The following is a 13,441-nucleotide window of genomic DNA, read 5'->3' on the forward strand; positions in this document are numbered from 1 at the left end:
TCACATTTCCAGGGAACTACAAAAACATTGTTCAGCTTATGGCTTTAAGATAGAAACAAAGAACTATTGAGACCCAAAAGATACATTATCCACTCCCCTCAACAACAACAACAAAAAATAAAACCTAAAAATATTCTTACCAGGTTCAGCTGTAGATCTAGGTTCTGTTTGCCACATGAAAAAAATAAATGAAAACAAAGTATTAGAATTGGGTTCCATTAACAAAAACCCTACTTGTTCCTTTACATTACCTTGTCTAGGACATGTCTGAAGAAATGTTACAAACTCCATCATACAAAAGATACAGTTAAAGTGACAGTAGATCAATTTATATTTCTATAAATATAGAAACTCAAATTCCTGTATGAACTTACACTAGGAAGTTTTTCCAACTGCAGTTCACAAATGGGCTCTAGGAGCCTTGTGAATCTCCTACAATTATTCATGCATATTTGAGTACAAATTTATATATGCATTTTTTGAGAAGATTGAATATATAACTTTCATGAGAGTTTCAAGGGGGTCACAGTTTCTATACTGGATCTCAACATACTGTAGATGATCTGATCTCACCACTCTTTGAAAATCGAGATCAATTCATCTCAATGATTTAGCCCTTCTTGGTTTTCTTGAAGCTGGAGAGAATACAATGGTCAGATTTGGTGACATGGGCATTTCTCCTTACTTTTCTGTAGAATTCGGAAATCTGGGGAGTCTTGGATTTCACTCCCTTGCCGAAACCACTGGACCTGCAGAGGGGGTGCCCCTCGGACCCGGCACTCCAGAACCACCACCTGGCCTTCGGCCACAGCTGTGTTTTGCAGTTCCTGAAATCCAAGGAAAACGTACCCCATGAGACTTTGGTGCATTTTTAAGCAATTTACCACACATAATAAAAATTCCAAAGCTTAGACAAAACAGATACAAAAACAAAATGCAAAGCTTGCATCATAAAATAATTAGCATGAACTCAGGTAAGGATAAACACCTTTGAACCCACTGATTATCAGCTTTTCACTCTCTCCAAGTCATAAAGTGAGTCAAGTTTACCATGAGTCCTGTAGAACTTTCTGGCCTGTCTGCAAATTTGCATTGACCATTCTGCATTTATGGAATTCGACAGTAAACACTGTTAACTTTATTTACATTTAAGAGGAATTGGGTGGAATGAGAATTTCTTAAAACAATCACACTCTAAATAAATGTAGATTCTTATGAAAACCAGACAATTAGAGACAAAAGACATGCATTTGTTGTCACATCCCCCAGCCTTTTCATGTACCCCCTCTGCCCGACTAGTTTCCTGTGTCGAGTTTATTAAGCAAAGGGTTTCTATATTTTCTCATTTTGAGATTCTGAGTAATGAAACATGCTGCACTTTTTCCTTATTGACCTTCATTTCCTCCTTCCTTGCTCCTGCCTTTGTTGTCCCTGACCACACTCCAACTCCAGACCAATAAATCTTTACAATCCAACAGATTAGAAATTAATTGGGCTTTATAGATACAAAGAGGTAAAGCTTTTATACTTGTTCTTAAATATCAGGACATTAATATTTCCCTCACATATATCTTCTCTCTACCATCATTCTCCAGAATTAACTGGCAATGGGGCCTTTTAAACTTTTTTACTATTTAAACTTCTGACTATAGAATATTGGATTTAGGCCAGGTGTGGGGGTTTACTCCTGTAATCCCAGCTCTTTGGGAGGCTGAGGCGGTGGATCACCTGAGCTCAGGAGTTCAAGATCAGCCTGACCAACAAGGCGAAACCCCCCTCTACTAAAAATACAAAAATTAGCTAGGCGTGGTTGCACAAGCCTGTAATCCCAGCTACTCAGGAGGCTGAGGCAGGAGAATTGCTTGAACCCGGGAGGCGGAGGTTGCAGTGAGCCGAGATTGTGCCACTGCATTCCAGCCTGGGTGACAAAGCAAGACTCCGTCACAAAAAAAAAAAAAAAAAAAAAAAAAAAGAATATTGGATCTAATGTAGAGTGTAGGACTCTTAAAATAACTCAAACATGATAAAGTAATTTACCCACATATAGACCAAAAGCAAACAAATTCACCTTAGGAGGTGTGGGGTTTTTTGTTTTGTTGTTTGTGTGCATGTGTGTTTAAATTAAAAAACAAATCTGTAGCCAATGGCCTGCAGTAAGTGTGCTAAAACCCCAAGGAAATTCTAAGGCCTACGATGTTGGCAGAAGAACTATGAAAGTCTAATGTGAAGTCTGAAAAGACATTTGATAAAAATTTTGGTAGTTAACTAGACCGTCTTTAAGTAAAAAGGTTTAGATGATCAAGTATTTCTGATTGGATTCTTCTTTCTTATTTTTAAATGAAGAAAATCTCTGGTTTTAAATCAAATTTTTCTTCCTTTGTGACTGGGTTCATAGAAGAGCTAAGTTATTAGATCAAACAGGGTAAATGTCACTTATGAGGGCCAGCTTCTATGGATTAACTTATTAAATGTCTCTAGTCTTGTCTAGGAAGCCGTTCAGACTACAAATGGCATCAAAATATTTTTTATGATTCAGCTTTGAGGCACCAAAAGAGATTTTGATTTATTCCTAAGATTATGCATTTTTTTTTCAATGTAAAAAAGTCAGAGATGTAGGAAATGGGTATCTAGGAAGCAACTTAAGCAGTCAAAGCTCCACAGTTATTCCAGGATTACCATTTGGATCCTCCTGGAGCTAACATTTTTATCTTGGCAAAAGCCATGGCTAAACATAGTAAACCATTAGGAGAACCTTCGGGCACACAGCAAGGAGCCCCAGAGGAGATGAAAAGTCAACCTTTGCAGGAGGTGCACCTTGCAACCTGGATCATCTACTTCATGTGGGATCTGGGGGCCCTGGGGGTTTCAGGGTCCATATAAAGGCCCCTCTTGCCACACATCAAGTCCACTTGACATTGTGATTCCTTGGAGGGGTCTATTTGGGAAGAAATGTCACATGTATGTCTATACTACCCAGAGTCCTGTGGTCCACAACCCATCAATCTGCCAGGTGACCTGCAGGCAGAAGCACTGGCTCTGCCTCTCAGCTGTGAGACCCAGGAATCTTTTCCGGAGCAGCATGAGGAAACAGACAGAGGCAATGCTTGGATTGTCAAAGCCAGCCCACCTGCCACTCACTGTCACCTTCATGCCTAAGAGAAGGCCCAACGAAGGTGTGATGGGTGACAGAGTCAAGGCTAGCTTGAGTTCCAGAGGAGATCAGCAGGATTATTTTCTAAACTTACCCCTCCAAAATGAGAGCCCAGGCCTAAGAAGGACCCTGCAAATCAGAGACAGAAGCTGCATAAAGTGAGAAAGTTTGGAAAAGCAGATGCAGCAAGGAAGGGAACAGCCCTACAGAAGAGAGATGTTCCCTGGTCCAGGCACAGAAAGTAGAGGGCTGGACAAGTGGCTGAGCTTCCGGTGAATCGACAGTCTGAGAGTTCTTAAAAATCAACCTATATAAAAAATAGAGTTTTGTTTTACTTCTCTTTAAAGCTGTACTGTTAGCACAAAGAATGCTTCATGGTTTTCTTCCAGGGAAGGGGGAAAGACCACTAATAGAATGTCTATGTTGCAGGAGCAGGATTGCGATGGAGGAAACAGGATTTTGTATTTAGTATTTGAGAGTTCCTCTTGGTGCCCAGGAGGAATTCCATAACATCTACACAAGCCAGACCCATGTGGGAAAGCCCAGTCATGAAAGAAAGCAAAACTTCACATCCTCTTTTCCTTCTCATGGGCCACCAGTATGGACTTTGTTTAAACCAAGAGGTGTGTTGGGCCCTGGCACCCCCAAATTTTGGTTACCAATACATTGGGCAGCACACCCTTTCTGGTGATGACCTTGAGAAACTGCTTGTGCAAAACTCTTAAACTACATTCTAAACGTGGAGTGTCCACCCTCTGTAAACATTTTCTGTTCTAAAAATCAAAGGAAGACTTCACTGGTTATCCTATTGACTTAGTTTTTGGTAGGGTTTCACACAACTTCTTTCTTTTTTTTCTTTTGAAACGGAGTCTCACTCTGTCACCCAGGCTGGAGTGCAGTGGTGCAATCTCAGCTCACTGCAACTTCCACCTCCCAAGTTCAAGTAATTCTCCTGCCTCAGCCTCCAGAGTAGTGGGGACTACAGGCACGTGCCACCATGCCTACCTAATTTTTGTATTTTTAGTAGAGATGGGGTTTCACTGTGTTAGCCAGGATGGTCTCAATCTCCTAACCTCGTGATCTGCCTGCCTCGGCCTCCCAAAGTGCTGGGATCACAGGCGTGAGGCACCCCACCACACAACTTCTTTCTTAGCAGTCTACCTAGGAGGGTAGTTTTCAAGCTGTTATCACCTGTTGCCTGCACCCGACTGAAAATACTATTAACTGCTTATGAGAAGATCTTTTATACAGCTTGGATTCAGCTGGCTGAAGGGAAAAAAAATCCCTTCACAAATGTTTTTCTTTATGGAGAAAAACACAAATGTTTTTCTTTACTGCCTATATGGAGATTACACAAATGTTTTTCTTTACTGCCTCACAAAAGTTTTATAGGTTTGCTTTCACATTTGTCTTTAGTTTACTGGAAATGATTGTTGTGAAAAGCATAGGTAGGAGTTTAACTGGATACATTCTCACCTGTGCTGAAGAATTCACTTTTTCTCCAGCTATCTGCAAGTTTCTTTAGATATTTAGTATTTTTGTGGGATCTATTCTGGGTATGCATCAATTTCTCTAGCCTTGTACCAGTACGATACTGTCCTAATTACTATACCTTTACAATGTCTTGCTATCTTATAGAACAAACCCCACTCCTTCCTAACATTATGTTATTTTCCTTCCTCAGGTGTACCCTGGCTATTCTTAGCCATTTTTTCCCTCCACACAATTTTGAATCAGGTTGCTAAATTCTATATCAAACAAACAATTAAAAACTAGGAACCTGTGCTTGCTTTAGCAGCACATATGTACTAAAATTGGAATGATACGGAGAAGATTAGCATGGCCTCTGTGCAAGGATGACACACAAATTCAAGTGTTCCATATTTTTAAATGTGGCACATATACATCATGGAATACTATGTAGCCACAAAAAAGGATGTGTTCATGTTTTCCGCACAGGGACATGGATGAAGCTAGAAACCATCATTCTCAGCAAACTGACACAAGAACAGAAAACCAAACACTGCATGTTCTCACTTATACGTGGGAGCTGAACAATGAGAACACATGGACACAGGGAGGGGAACATCACACACTGGGGCCTATTGGGGGTGGGGGCAAGGGGAGGGAGAGTATTAGGAGAAATACCTAATGCATGCTGGGCTTAAAACCTAGATGACAGGTTGATAGGTGCAGCAAACCACCATGGCACGTGTATATCTATGTAGCAACATGCACGTTCTACACATGTACCCCAGAACTTAAAGTGAAAAAACAAAAACAAAAAGAACAACAAAAAAACCAGAAACCTGTTGGAATTTTAGCTAGACTTAAATACAGATTAATCAGGGAGTCATGACTTTCCAGTCTGTCAGTCTACAAGCATGGCATGTCTCTTCATTTATTTGGGCCTTTAAAAATGTCTTTTAATGGCTGGGCATGGTGGCTCACACCTGTAATCCCAGCACTTTGGGAGGCCAAGGCAGGCAGATCATCTGAGGTCAGGAGTTCGAGACCAGCCTGGCCAATATGGGGAAACACCGTCTCTACTAAAATACAAAATATTAGCTGGGCATGGTTGAAGGGCGCCTAAAATCAATCCCAGCTACTGGGGAGGCTGAGGCAGGAGGATTGCTTGAACCCGGGAGGTAGAGGCTGCAGTGAGCCAAGATAGTGCCACTGCACTTCAGCCTGAAAGAGTGAGACACTGTCTCAAAAAAAAAAAATCTCTTAATAAGGCTTTATAATTTTCTCTTAAAAAAAAAAAGGAAGGAAAAAGAAAGAGGAGAAATGCTATATGGAACCATTTCTGACTTGAGAGATTGACCAATGAAATGGATGTCATTCAGCCTGGCAATGCAAATCGCCAACTCAAGACAAATGGAAAATTAGTCAGTTTTTCTGAATTACTGTAAAACTTGCTAGCTCTCCCAAGCAATTTCCAAAACAGCAGTGTTTTTTTGTTTTATTTTTCTGTCTTGGCTTTCCCACTAGATTTTATGCTCTATCGGGTTCCTGCTCACACCTCTCAGAACCCACAACAAGATTATAGTCACACAGCAGTCGTCCGACAAATATCTATTTTAGTCCCAAAGGTAACCATGATAATCAGCCTACTAATCTGCTCATTTTCATTTTTAAAGATTGCTACACGAAGTCACATGTAAATGAAATTTAAGGACCAAAGCAAACACAGAGAATGAGACTTCCAGATGTCAGACCTTTGTGAAAACAGGAGGAAAGTAGGGAGTGGTGGTTCCATCAGGTCGGCAGAGATATGAAGTCGGACTGTGAACCTGCAAAAGCAGAGACACATGGATCAAATTCTAAGTATATAAATTGCTGAAAAGATGGGCTGAAGAAACCTTTCATTACGGGGACCGCCCCACTTGAATGAAACGAGTGAATGAGAGTATCGCTATACATCATTTTGCTCGTCTACTCTTACAGGACATTGTTCAACTTCCTCATTTCACATCTGTTACTCTTCTCTGTTCAAAAGAATATTCATGGTAAAAGTTCCCTGGGTCCCTGGGGGATCCACAAGCTTTTAAATGCTATTACCAAATGGGTTTCTGTGTGTGGGACTTCCACACGGGTCTTTTTAAAAGTTCTTATAGACACTGTATTTTATTTTTAAATACAGTTTGGATTCATTGCATAAAAGGCATTGGCTATTGGCAGTGGAGGGTAAATTATCAAACATCTACCTATCTTATTTAGCTTGTACTCTTTTTTGATATGGGGATTATGGGAAAGGAGAGAAAAGAAATTTTTTTTATTGATGTGCAAAAATCACAGGTGCTAAAATACCTATTGAATAGCATTGATCTCTGGAGAAATATAAGGATCTCAGAGTAGTGAATGGAAAATATTTCTTCGTGTACTTTCCCTTATTTTTAAATAATCTGGATTTATTCACTTATATAAGTGGTTGTTAGTTTCTTAACCCAAGATGATGGTGATCTGGTATCGTGTATCTAAATATGCCACAGGACATCATGAAGAACTTTGGTAGAGCAGTAGAGATGCTAGGATGGTAATAGAGCTTATTCATCACCCCTGGAAGACTTTACTGGCCTGTGATTCAAGAGGTCTGGGTTTCACTTTTCACTGTCTTTTTATGTCCCCAGGATATGTGAACACTCTTATAGTATTAATATTTACTCTATGCCAGGGACTGTTCCAAGTGTCATATAAAGATTAACTCACTGGATCTTCAGGACAAACCTATGAGATACACGGTGTTAACATCTTCATTTTACAGATGAAGAAACTAGGCACAGAAGGGTCACATCATTTGTTTAAGGTCCCTCTGTTAGGAAGTGGGTGTAACTGGGATTTGAACCCAGGCAGTCTGGTTCCAGGGCATTACTTGACATCACACTGCCTGCAATAATAAAGTGATGGAGTTTCTCTGGGTGCTTCATTCTCCCAACTATAAACGTGGTAAATTACCTTCTATTCCATGTCTTTGTAGAATTTAATCCACTTAAAAATGCACTCTTTACATTACTATGGTATTGACATAAGTAGATGTGTGTATCTTTCGATATCCCACACTTCTGTCTTACACCTAAATCTATTCTGTCGCATTCAACAAGTGTTTCACGTGTAACTTTCCTCCTTCTCAGGCTAGTTTATAAACTGGGGATAGGGTGGGTGACATTTTGTTCTCCTGCCATGAAATGCCTAGCATAGTACTAAGCACTCAACAAATATTTATCAATATTTAAACATCAAAAAATGCCCATGGATTTAATTAAATATTTCTATAAATTCCACTCTGGTTAAGGGGTTTAAAGGAAATATGTATTATATATGCCATCTCTGAGTAACTGATACTGGTTGATTCAAGGTTTATGGACCCAAATGTCTTCTCTCTACTGTTTGCATTTTCCACATATAGAGAATATGTATTAGCCTCTATAATGACTAAAACACCCCTGAACACTCAGTAGGTAATAAAGGCTGAGGGAGGACATGGTGATACTCATCTGACATACTCATGACTGGAACAAATTCACATTTCAAGACTGTGGGGAAAAACCTTTCTGTGAGTGCTGTCTTTGAACATATTCATTAAATCATGATTTAGAGACATCCAGATACAATGGTTTTATACTTTTTTTTTTTAATTCATGTTGTTTGTGTTTGCAGAGTAAACTCATTACAATTACTTTCCAGTAGTTTACATTATTGTTCTTTCATGGCTATAGCAGTCTTACAATAAAATAAAAGCAAGATCAAAAAGCATGGTGAAGTCAAGGAATCTGAGTTGTTTTTCTTATTTGTTTAGCTTTTAGGAGTGGGAAAGCTTTTTGTTGGTAGGCAGACTTTTCTTGTCTTTTAATTTGTTTTAAATGAGCTAATGAATCTGGCTAAATAAAAGAGCATACACATGTGAGGGAATAATCAAATCGTTACAGCTAAAACAGATGCCATTTTATCAGATTATTAGCTGTTAGAGAAAGAAGTTCCCAATGGAAAGGCAAATTGTTGACTAATCAGTGATGTGGCTTTAGTTAAATGTTACTTTTAGTGAACTGAAAGAAGAAACATTACCTACAATTTTCTCTGCTCCCAATTTTGTGTCCACTTAGAAAATATTTCAAGGGAGTATACTAGTTAGAATCAAAGTCATATTCTTCAAATCCACAAGTGTGCTGACGAGTTGGACTCCTTATGGGCCCTGGCTCAAGGCACACTTACCTGCTGCACAGGGACAGATAATGGTTGAATCACAGCCGTGGTCACCCCTGTCTTTGGAGATGATGATCCTATTGTCAAGGAAACAGAAGTTGTTTTCTTTTGAGCTCTGGAAAATAGAAGGTGAGTGCTTAGTCAGATTTTTTTTTTTAGTAGAGATAATTCTTTGAAACATTTCAACAGAAAAGCTGGGTGTCTTTTTGTATACTCAATCCACTTCAACTGTAATTGCTTCCACAATGGGAATGCTTAATCTACAGCTAGAATAGCTGTGGTCAGTATATGCATATGCCTTATAGATATTTAGCAAAACAAGTACATGAGTAAAAGAAAAGTGACTAGATGTAACTGAGACACTGTTGAAGATGCTAAAGTATTAAACTTGAAAATCCTAAGAAAATATTTGGAAAAAATCCTATCTTTATTAATAAGCAGATATTTGAAATGTTTAGGGTTAGGGTCCTATATTTAACTCAAAGTTTTGTTAGTCTATTTTAAGTCTAGCAGCTGTTCTTTGTTCTGGTTTCTAATTTTGTTGTCGGAATCTTGGAATTTTTGTGTTTTCTTAGTGCATGTAAGTTAGTAAGGTATTCAGAGAAGATAAGAGTTGGTTTCTAGGCCCAGCTTTGCCAAGTAGCTGGCTGTGAAATCTGAAGCAAGCCATGTAACTTCACTAAACTTGAGCTCCTCATCAAAAATCAGGGGTGGTAAAATAATCTTATAAGGTCCCTTTAGCATCACTGATTATTTGATGCTAAATGCATATAATTTTTATGTACATACTATCAGATAAAATAAATTTATTAGAACAGACTCAGTATTTATGGACTTTTCTATAACACAAATTTCTGGTAGATTTATTTTTGTAAACTAATTAAGATATTAACATTTTAAATAATTGGTAGGTCTTTGTAGGAATAAGAACTTTTGTGAATTTCAGGTACAAGCTCTAAATAGAAATAGATTGTATTCAAATGAAAACCTACTTCTGGCCTAATTAGATATTTTCCAACATGCGTAAATAAATTGGCCCTCACAGTTTAGTAATGATTTAACTGATTTTCTCTTAATGTGACTTCTCTTTCCATACATTTATAAGTTAGATGGCTGTCTTTGAAGCTAACATTGTATATGGTAAAATTCTGGCCTATCAATGATAAAATGCAGACTTCAAAATTCAAATTTACAAGTTAAAAATTGGGTTCGGGCTGGGCATGGTGGCTCATGCCTATAATCTCTCCCAACACTTTGGGAGGCTGAGGCAGGAGGATCGCTTGAGTCCAAGAGTTTCGGACAAGCCTGGACAACACAGTGAGACCCCATCTCTACCAAAAAATAAAAAATAAAAAAAAGATTAGCCAGGTGTGGTGGTGCATGCCTGTAATACTAGCTACTTGGGAGGCTAAGGTTGGGGGACCACTTGAGCCTGGGAGGTCAAGGCTTCAGTGAACCATGTCGTACCACCGTACCTTAACTTGGGTGACAGAGAGAGACCCTGTCTCAAAAAAAAAAAAAAAAACAAAAAAAACTGTGTTCCAACTTCAGTATTTGATCTCTGATTAACATCAGTTGACTTTTTTCTTCAAAGCACAGCAAGAATAGTTTCCTACCCAACCATTCTGTTGCCGTTGTTTCTAGATAATTGATGGAATTGTAGGCACTTACTGTGGCATAGCTCCAGCTTTTGATTTGAAAGCTAAACTTTCACTGTCGGAATCTGTTGAACTGGCACCTAGGAAAGCATTCAAGATAATAGTAAAGTTAAGATGTCAGTGTTATCTATAATAATTGCAAAGAATTATATTCCCCTTAAGTAAAATAAAATACAAAGTCTTTTTGACCTAAACACACAATAAAATAGAGTGATTCAGGCTCAGACCATTTTTTTATTTGTACTGTTTCTTCAGAAACTTATATTTAAAAAGTACTACTACATATATATTTCTTCAAAACAATATAATTTTAATGGCAGATTTATTATTAGTTTCATTGTTATCACTGTGGTCATCACAACTGTACTTTTAAATGGCTACAAGTTATGAAATAAAGGTGTGTGTGTGTCTGTGTGAAGAACACCCATGCTTTTAAACTGTAACCTTCTACAGGGATTGCAGGGTAAGGACTGAAAATGTCTTTATTACTCATTAATCATAAGATGCTTTCTGGCTCTTGGGTACAATTGAGTATGATGGTGGTTCTGTTCTTGAATAAGAGGGCCTTTGATTTTGGATCATGGCTTCCCAGATTCACTTGCATTATTACTGTTCTTGAATAAAGGATGGACTTACCAGATTATTTACTCAAAAGGTAAACTGCAGTCAGATTTTGATGTTTACATATTTCATGTCAAGAGATTTTAGGTGACAGACTTAAAAAACTGCAAGGGTTCAAAGATAAGTGGTACCTTCCTAAATGCCATTCCTAAATACCATATTATGTCTGGGTGTGTATTGTTCCAGGTAAGTTTTCTTTTTTTTTCTTTTGAGATGGAATCTTGCTCTGTCACCAGGCTGGAGTGCAGTGGCACAATCTTGGCTCACTGCAACCTCCGCCTCCTGGGTTCAAGCAATTCTCCTGCCTCAGCCTCCTGAGTAGCTAAGATTACAGGCATGTGCCACCATGCCCTGCTAATTTTTGTATTTTTTTTTTTTTTGGTAGAGATGGGGTTTTACCATGTTGGCCAGGCTGGTCTCTAACTCCTAACCTCAACTGATCCGCCCACCTTGGCCTCCCAAAGTGCTGGGACTACAGGTATGAGTCACCGCACACGGCCCAGATAAGTTTAATACAGCATATCATCAACATATTTACATTTATGTACCTATTTATACAAATGGATTCACATGTCATGCACATTTTGCATTTGGCTATTTTTGCCTATCAGCAGATTTAGAATATGTCCATTCACTCCATTCTCTTGGATAGCTGCTTAGTATTCTTCCAGTGACTCTACTGTGAAATGTTTTCCAGTCTTTTATTGACGTTGAAAACAGTCATGTTTAGGTAACTCTGCTGGAACGTCTGCTGTCCCTTCCTATTTATTTCTGTATCTAGCATCCAGTGCAGGGTTTCTTCACTTGGTTCCTGGACTACCACAATGCATTCTTATCTTCCCATCTCCTCCTTCTCAAATTCATCTTTGCCCTTCCTATGTCGGGCTGATTTTCCTAGAGCATGCTTTCCCTGTTAAAAAATGAGATGATTAGAGTCTCTACTCAGTATATTAAAAATCCCCAAATTTGTCATTTAATGACTCTCATAATTTCCAACTTCATTTTCTAGCTCTATTTGCCAGAACTTCTTGGACTTCAAGTCATGTAACCCTAATTCACAGTTGAATTCTCTCACACACCTAATGTGTGCACTCCATAGGTAAGTAAGGGATATGCAGTGAAGAAGATACACACACACACACATCACACTCCCCCACACCCCACCACACACCACACCCATACTCACTCCACCACACACACCACACTCCCCCACACTCCACCACACACCACACACACACACCCCACACACACACCCCACACCCATACTCACCCAACCACACACACACACCACACACTCCCCCCACACCCCACCACACACCATACACCCCACACCCATACTCACCCCACCACACACACACACACCACACACTCCCCCACACCTCACCACACACCACACACACCACACCCATGCTCACCCCACCACACAGGCACCACACACTCCCCCACACCCCACCATACATCACACACACACACCACACCCATACTCACTCCACCACACACATACCCCCACACCATACCACACATCAGACACCACACCCATACTTACCCCACCACACACACACCACACACTCCCCCACACCTCACCACACACAACAAACACCACACCCATACTCACCCCACCGCACACACACCACACACTCCCCCACACCCCACCACACACCACACAGACACAACACACCCATACTCACCCCACCACACACACACCACACCCACTCACTCCACCACACACACCCCACACCACACCCAAACTCACCCCACCACACACATGCACACACACAACCCACACACACCACGCTTATACCCCACCACATATACTCTACACCATACCCATACATATCCCACCACACAAACACACACACCACACCACATCCATACTCACCCCACCACATACACACATACCACACACCCTACACCTCCCACATACCCCACCACATCCATACCCCACCACACAACTTGCACACACACACAAACCACACACACCACACCCATACCCCACCACACACACCACACCCATCTATACCCCACCACACTCAATACCACACCACACCCACACACGCACATACACCACACGCACACACACCCCCACACACTATACCCACACCCATACCCATCACGTACCCCCCACCCCCCACACACACCCCTGCCCTTGTGAGGACACAGAAGAGAAATAAGCACATGATACAGTGGTGAGTGAAGCAGGAAAATCATGGCACAGGGGAGGGGCACGGGCGGTGATGGGGCTTCCTGGGGAGTTGCAATTTTAAGGATGGTGGCAAGGAAGTCTCCCCCAAGACCAGAGGAGGTAGGG

At 40.2% G+C, this 13,441-nt stretch overlaps 1 protein-coding gene and 1 non-coding gene across 6 annotated transcripts in view; one reads left to right on the top strand and one right to left on the bottom strand.

Moving 5' to 3' along the window:
- PALLD (palladin, cytoskeletal associated protein) overlaps window positions 1-13,441 on the bottom strand; it is a 463,427-nt gene that overhangs the window by 239,180 nt on the left and 210,806 nt on the right. For all 5 annotated transcript variants that reach the window (XM_064371018.1, XM_064371019.1, XM_064371017.1 and 2 more), the window contains 5 exons: window positions 10,526-10,592; window positions 8,864-8,969; window positions 6,373-6,447; window positions 686-827; window positions 141-164 (listed from right to left, as the gene is read on the bottom strand). In XM_064371018.1, coding sequence (XP_064227088.1) covers window positions 141-164; window positions 686-827; window positions 6,373-6,447; window positions 8,864-8,969; window positions 10,526-10,592 — 414 coding nt within the window. The remainder of the gene's footprint in view (window positions 1-140; window positions 165-685; window positions 828-6,372; window positions 6,448-8,863; window positions 8,970-10,525; window positions 10,593-13,441) is intronic.
- On the top strand, window positions 4,934-5,039 carry LOC135272589 (U6 spliceosomal RNA). The gene has a single exon (XR_010340610.1). It is a non-coding gene; the product is annotated as a U6 spliceosomal RNA (small nuclear RNA).

The sequence above is a fragment of the Aotus nancymaae genome, unplaced genomic scaffold (assembly GCF_030222135.1).
Source record: "Aotus nancymaae isolate 86718 unplaced genomic scaffold, 86718_ANA_hifiasm-v0.15.2.pri h1tg000115l, whole genome shotgun sequence".
NCBI classification, from domain to species: Eukaryota; Metazoa; Chordata; class Mammalia; order Primates; family Aotidae; genus Aotus; species Aotus nancymaae.